This window comes from Peromyscus eremicus, chromosome 18 (assembly GCF_949786415.1).
Source record: "Peromyscus eremicus chromosome 18, PerEre_H2_v1, whole genome shotgun sequence".
Lineage (NCBI taxonomy): Eukaryota > Metazoa > Chordata > Mammalia > Rodentia > Cricetidae > Peromyscus > Peromyscus eremicus.
The window spans coordinates 12,195,659-12,202,871 of record NC_081434.1 but is presented as its reverse complement, the minus strand read 5'-3'; the positions used below and the strand labels follow the sequence as shown (position 1 = coordinate 12,202,871).

General features: G+C 47.3%; 1 protein-coding gene across 1 annotated transcript; it reads left to right on the top strand.

Moving 5' to 3' along the window:
• The first annotated feature begins 3,706 nt into the window (after window positions 1–3,706).
• On the top strand, window positions 3,707–4,531 carry Lrrc10 (leucine rich repeat containing 10). Its single transcript, XM_059245167.1, has one exon. It carries the CDS (start codon window positions 3,707–3,709, stop codon window positions 4,529–4,531), a length of 825 nt encoding a protein of 274 aa, XP_059101150.1.
• Window positions 4,532–7,213: the final 2,682 nt, after the last annotated feature.

The window sequence follows — 7,213 nt, the reverse complement described above, 5'->3', positions numbered from 1 at the left end:
CAGCACAAAAGGGAGGGTGTAAATGGAAAAGTTAACATCCCTATGTCATCCTAAATCTCCAGGAAGATTTCCTATAAATAATCACTGTTACTTAAGAGAAATATTTACTCACACACAAGGATGTATGCATATTTTTCCGTAGCTGGAAATCACAAAAATTGTTCTGAACCTTGCTTGTTTTCTTCCCAACTTCTCCAAAGTATCTTTTCAAATTAACTTATGTAGATTTATTTATTTTTAATAGTTAACTTATAATATACAAGGTAATATAACGAGTGAGATCTCAGCAGTGTGGTTAATGTGCTTTTCACTTAACCCAGATTCAGTGGGTTGTTGAGTGAGGCACAGGGTTATGGGGAGGGGACCATTCTGTTCCCAGAATTTATCCAGGAATCCAGGATGACCCAAAGTGCTGCCAGCTTTAGCCTGTGATTTCCATACTCCCTGGCTTCTGAAGTCACCCCAGGTGACAACACGCGGCCAGTGAATGGGGAAGAGTATGGAGGAGGGTGAGGAACCTGCTTCCTGTTTTACAGCCACAGCCATGTCACGGAGACATTAAACACTTTCGCCTCCATTTCCAGTAGACGGGATTTTTTTTTAATTTAATACTTACATTTCTGTGTGTGTGCTCACGGGGTCACACATACACAAGAGCGTGTGGGTTCCCACAGAGGCCAAAAGAGGGTGCTGGGTCCCTCAGAGGTAGAGTTAAAAGCTTTAAAAGCAGTTGGAGCCATCAGATGAGGGTTGGCATGGAACTGGGGTCCTCTGAAAGGGCAGCAAGTGATCTTAACCTTTGAGCCATCTCTCCAGCCCCCAGTGGTCAGAACTCGAAGGTCCTCTGTACTGGCTGGTTTTGTGTGTCAATTTGACACAAGCCAGAGTCATCAGAGAGGAAGGAGCCTCAGTTGAGGAAATGCCTCCGTGAGACCCAGCTGTAAGGCATTTTCTCATTTAGTAATCAACAGGAGAGGGCCTAGCCTATGGTGGGTGGTGCCATCCCTGGGCTGGTGGTCCTGGGTTCTATAAGAAAGCAGTCGGAGCAAGCCAGGGAAAGCAAGCCAGTAAGCAGCATCCCTCCACGGCCTCTGCATCAGCTCCTGCCTCCAGGATCCTGCCCTGACTTTCTTCGAAAATGAACAGCAAGATAGAAGCGTAAGTCCAAGAAACCCTTTTCTCCCCAGTTGGTACATTTTCTAGTTTTCCTTGCTCAGCTTGCTCCTTTTCATTACAGATCTTCATGAGAGTGACCACTAATAACTACAGGACAGACTCTATACTAGGCTGTTTGGAGAGTTCTTCTGCCAACGGAAGTAATCCAAAACTCTTCCCTTTAGCCTCAGGCAGACTCTTCAGACAACGGCAAAAGGCAGCCAGCCACATTCTTCACCAATTTCATACCATTTACCAAAATGTCACAAGAATGGTCTCTAGGCGACATACTAAAATTCTTCTCCTCTGTAACCTCTTGAGTCAGGCCCCCCACAGCTCATCAAACCACGCTCTTACTACCACTGTCCCCATGTCCTTCTAGTCTGGCCCATTAAGCAGCACTTAAAGCATTCAATAACTTTTCTAATCCACAATCCCAAAGTTCATATTTCCCCATATTCCAAACAAAAACATGGTCAGACCTATCACAGAAATGCCCCAGTCCCTGGTACCAATTTCTATCTTAATTAGGGTTTCTATTGCTGTGAAGAGACACCATGACCATGGCAACTCTTATAAAGAAAAACATTTAATTGGGGTGGCTTACAGTTCAGAGTCTTAGTCCTTTATCATCATGACAGGACATGGCAGCATGCAGGCAGACATGGTGCTGGAGAAGGAGATGAGGGTTCTACATCTTGACCGCAAGCAACAGGAAGCAACTGAGCTAGGCGTAGCTTGAGAACAGGAGACCTCAAAGCCCACAGTGACATACTTCCTCCAACAAGGCCACACCTACTTCAACAAGGCCACACCTTCTCATAGTGCCCTATGAGCTTACAGGGGCCAATTACATTCAAAGTACCACACCCAGCTGGGCGATGGTGGGCATATGCCTGTAATCCCAGCCCTCAGCAGGCAGAGGCAGGCAAAGCTTTGTGAGTTGGGGACCAGCCTGGTCTACAGAGTGAGATCTAGGACAGCCAGGGCCACAAAACACAGGGAAACCCTGTCTTGAAAAAACAAAAACAAACCGAACTATCACAAGCTCATTCTTGAACAGTCCTTGGAATGTTCTGACTGGCCGCTGCTTTTTTTCAATGGGACACTACTACAGAAGAGACGCACAAAGCTTTGATGGGCATTTGAAAGCATCTGGCACATTGCACCCTAAGGTTACATTCTAATTAATCTACGCTTTAGAAGGCTAGTCTGCCTCCCCATTTCCTTCTTGTCCTTTGTCAAAAAGAAGGGTTTTGTGTGTGTGTGTTTTGGCAGCCCTGGAGACAGATCCCAGGACCTCACTTCTGCTAGGCAAGCATTTTTACCACTGAGCTGCACTCCCAGCTCAAACAGACCTTTTTTTTTTTTTCTTTTTTCCATCTCTTTTCTTTTTTGGTTTTTCAAAACAGGGCTTCTCTGTGTAGCCCTGGCTGGAACTCATTCTGTCGACCAGGCTGGCCTCGAACTCACAGAGATCCACCCGCCTCTGCCTCCCAAGTGCTGGGATTAAAGGGGTGTGCCTCCACACCCGGCTTCAAGTGTACCTTTTTAAAGTGTGGAAAGATGTCAGCTGGTAAGAATACAGAAACAAGAAAATGCAAAGCTGAAGCCATAGCTTCTGAGTATATGTCCTGATTCAGGTTTGTTGGAGCTGGGGAGAAAAATCTCCAAATGATATAGACCTTTGACTCAACACTTTCAAGGTCGAGTCCTAGAAAACCTAGTGGTTCACCATGCTGAAGATTGGAACAGGGCCTTGTTTGTGTTAGGTAAGCTCTCTGCTACTGAGCTATCTCCCTGCCCTTGCTGCCCTCACATCTGAACCTATTTACAAGGGTGTTTATAACAGCCACACGTTATGAGTAACCTATTGGCCCAATGTAAAGAACTGTTGAAATCACTGTATATGCATAAAGAGTACTAAGCAAACATTTAAAATAATTGTATATTTTACACCTGCAAGTATAAAATACTTCCATGATGTGTTTATTTTTAATTCATGTGTAATTAAAAAATTAATCACAGGGGGTGGGGATTTAGCTCAGTGGTAGAGCACTTGCCTAGCAGTGCAAGGCCCTGGGTTCAGGCCTCGGCTCTGAAAAGAAAAAAAAAAGAAAGAAAAAGAAAAAGAAAAAAAATGAATCACTTGTAGCAAAAAGGTGTGAGGACTATACATTCAAGTATTTATAGTTGTATCTGCATAGTGGAAATATGAGTATTCTTCATTTTATACTTCTCCGCCTTTGTCATAGTGTTTTATCATTGGGGGGAAAGAACAATTAGGAGAGATAAAAGAGATCAGGGCGTAAGTGATTAAAGGCAAATATGTGAGTTGGACGTGACCTCCCAGACCCTGCCTGTCTGTTGGGTCTGTCACCAGACACTCAAGTTGCTATCAGGAGCACTTTTCACTGTCAAAGTAACTGGCCTTTGTCACAGAATCCCGGGTTATAAAGGGAGGGTACAAAGGATCCAGGGCTGTCAGCCCAGCCAGCCCCACTCCTTGGCAGGGTTAGTGCGCAGAGGCTCGCCCGGGAGTGGGCTCCACATGGGGAACATCATTCGGGCCCTCGTGACCTTCATCCCCACCGACCGCTGCCAGAGTTACGTGGTGGGAGACCTGCGGGAGATGCCGCTGGACAGGATGGTGGATCTGAGTGGGAGTCAGCTGCGTCGCTTCCCGCTACACGTGTGCTCCTTCACCGAGCTGGTGAAGCTCTACCTCAGCGACAACCACCTCCACAGCCTGCCTCCAGACGTGGCACAGCTGCAGAACCTGCAGATCCTGGCCTTGGATTTCAACAACTTCAAAGCTCTTCCCCAGGTGGTGTGTACCTTGAAACAGCTCTGCATCCTCTACCTGGGCAATAACAAACTCTGTGACCTCCCGGATGAGCTCAGCCTGCTCCAGAACCTCCGCACCCTGTGGCTGGAGGCCAACTGCCTCACCCAGCTGCCCGATGTGGTGTGTGAGCTGAGCCTCCTTAAGACCCTGCATGCAGGTTCCAACGCTCTACGGCTGCTGCCCGGCCAGCTCCGGCGCCTGCGTGAGCTCAGGACCATCTGGCTCTCAGGCAACCAGCTCGCCGACTTCCCCCCTGTGCTGCTTCGCATGCCCTTCCTGGAGGTGATCGACGTGGATCGGAACAGTATCCGCTACTTCCCCAGCCTGGCCCACTTGACTAATCTGAAGCTGGTCATCTATGACCACAATCCTTGCAGAAATGCCCCCAAGGTGGGCAAAGGTGTGCGCCGCGTTGGGAGATGGGCAGATGAGACGCCAGAGCCTGAGCCCAGAAAAGCCAGGCGATATGCACTGGCCCAGGAAGAGAGTCAAGAGCCACCTGCTCCCCTTCTTCCTCCCAGCTCCTGAAGAGCCTCAGTTGTAGGCCAGTTAAGAGGGCGCGACTGTTCTGAAGACAGTCTCATTAGAACGGAAGAGTCCCAGCTCATCCCAAGGCTGACGGAGAGCCAGGTGCGGTGTTGTATCTAAAGGGATATTGAGAAGAAAGCATTTCTGGTCCAGTGCACCTCTTCCTAGGAAGGTGTGGGCTGTTTGTGGCCTGGAACCCACCCAGAGTGACGGTCGCTCCTGAAGTAGCTTCTTCAAATAAAGCTATTTTGAAACACTGAAGAGAAGAAGGGCCAGGGCCCTTTGGCCTCTTCCACTACAGCAGAAAGGCTGGTCAGGAGGCTGGTGAGTGCTTCAAAGATGATATGTTAAAATAAACAAAAACTATCAAACGCTCAGATGGTCTGTCTCTAGCCCCTCACACTTATCTATTTCTTTACCGTGAATAGTATCAATGTACTGTTACTAATTTGGCTCCTGAACAGGACACCTCTACCTAGTCAATCTTGATTCAAAGAAAATCGTTGTTGTTACAAAGACCTCACTTGTCCAGCACCCACTGAAAAGACCAGAGAGGGGGCCTCCTGGTGGAGCTGGGCCCCTCCCATCTTCGCAATGGTCCATGCGGTTCATTTCCCCTATAAGGTCTGACCTAAGGTCTGCTCAGTTGATTGTCATCTGGAAAGCTAAGCCTTTCTTCCCAATGCAGCCACGTGACTCGGGCGGTGAGTCTGGGCGGCCCTCCGGAGCAGAGCCATGATTCCAGAGAGTCATACTGTGTTAAAGGTAGAACGTAAACATCAGTTCACTTAAGCACTTGAAGCTTGAATTGGAGGTCACAGGGTCGATTGGGAGTCTCTGCCTTATATGTACACATTCTGGCCTTTTATCACAGTTTGGGTTTTTGTTTATAGGGTCTTTTGACAGTCTACAAACCTAGGTAATTGGGGCATTATTTATGGAAGTATGTAAATTGAGACTATAACAAATACATAAATTCTAAACTGTCAGCAGATTACCTAATAATCTTTCCAAAACACAAGGACACAAATTGTCATCCTACCTAGACAAACTCATCCTGAGCTTTTAGAGCTATGGGAGGATCTGACCTTCACAAGCAGTTCTGAAATGACAGAATCCTTCCAGAAACGCTGCTGGCTAAGTCAGAGGCGGTCCCGGAGTATCACATAACCCTGTCACCACCTCCCCATGCAGAGCACCTGCAGCTGAGTGACCAGACCACCAAAGATGTCTCTAATCATTAAATATAGTACGTTTACACCCACAGGGACAGTTTCTTTTTCTATTGAGTCCACATTTCTACTAGCTTGCTAGAATGCAGGCTTTTTTTAGTCTATTCTTATTCAGGGTGATTGAAGCCATATGCTCAGCTGATGCCAAACACACTTTGCAAACAAGAGTTTGCCTCCCAAGCTTCTGCTCTATAGCAGTTTAGATTGCTTTTTGACCAGTCTGCCCTCTCAAAAGACGAATAGGCCTATCTTCTCCAGCATAAGCTGCGGCCTTGACTTGAAGCTAACTGACCTCAGAGTTCTGAGTATGCTAACTGCTCTGCATCCAACGTTAGGCCTGTAGCCCAACTGTTTTCTTCTAAATCTGGAAGCTTGCAACAAATGTACCTTTGTCAAGCAAGGCTGATTTTGCTGCCTAAAAAATGTTTCACTGAAGGTTTTCCATCACTTGTATATGGTATTTACATTTCTTTGAACTCTTCTGGTGGTCTGGAGATGCTAAGATCACCTGTCAGCAAAGTAAGAATGGCTGCAGCACTAAATCTAACTATTTCACCCCTGGAGTCTAAGTCTGGAAACCCCACGGACTGGGGAAATCTCTTGCAGACCATCCCCCAAATGGGGAGGGAGCTAGTCAAGCTCTTCACTACTGGCCTGTCCTCACTCTTCCAGAACTTCATATGTAGAATTTTAGTTTTCACAAGTAACATGAGTGGTAGCAACCCATGCTGGCTCGTTTTCTGCCAACTCAAGCTACAGGAGTCATTTGGGAAGAGGGAATCATCAACGGAGAAAATGCCCCACCAAACTGGCCTGTGGGCAGGCTTGTGGGCTTTTTTTGATGTGGGAGGACCCAGCTCCCTGGGGAAGGTGCCACCCCTGGGCTGAGGTTCTGGGTGCTCTAAGAAAGCAAAAGGAGCTGCTATGAGAGGAAAGCCAGTCCGGGCAGCAGGGCTCCTCCACGGCTTCTGCCTCAGCACGAATGAACTAACAATGAAGTCAGGAATTTAAACCAAGTTTGCCTTTATTGTTCATGCTGGGAACTTCAAAGTTCTACAGTGACTGTGATCTACACAAGTTCCCACTTCTAAAGGTGTCAAAATGCACCAAGGGGACTTTAGAGAGAAAATGGAAAACCACTGGATGGGTGCATTGGCGGGTTTATCAAGAGTATGACTGAAGAGGATAAAGAACAAAAAGGCCACCGTAATCCAGACAACACCAACAGCAGCTAGCTGTTTGTGATCCATGCAGCTGAGTTCACAAGAAAGGAAAGTATTACGCAAATCCATTAGAATAGCCATGGAAGAAGCAGGGCACAGATGTCGAAATGGCCACTGGGGAGATGGCTCAGTGGTTAAGGGGACCAAGTTTGGTTCCCATCCCTCAAGTCAACCACCTGTAACTTCAGCTCCAGGGGACCCAACTCCTCTGGCTTCCATGGACTCGA

Coding starts and splice junctions, on each gene's coding strand:
- Lrrc10 (XM_059245167.1), top strand. CDS start 3,707: ATGGGGAACATCATTCGGGCCCTCGTGACCTTCATCCCCACCGACCGC.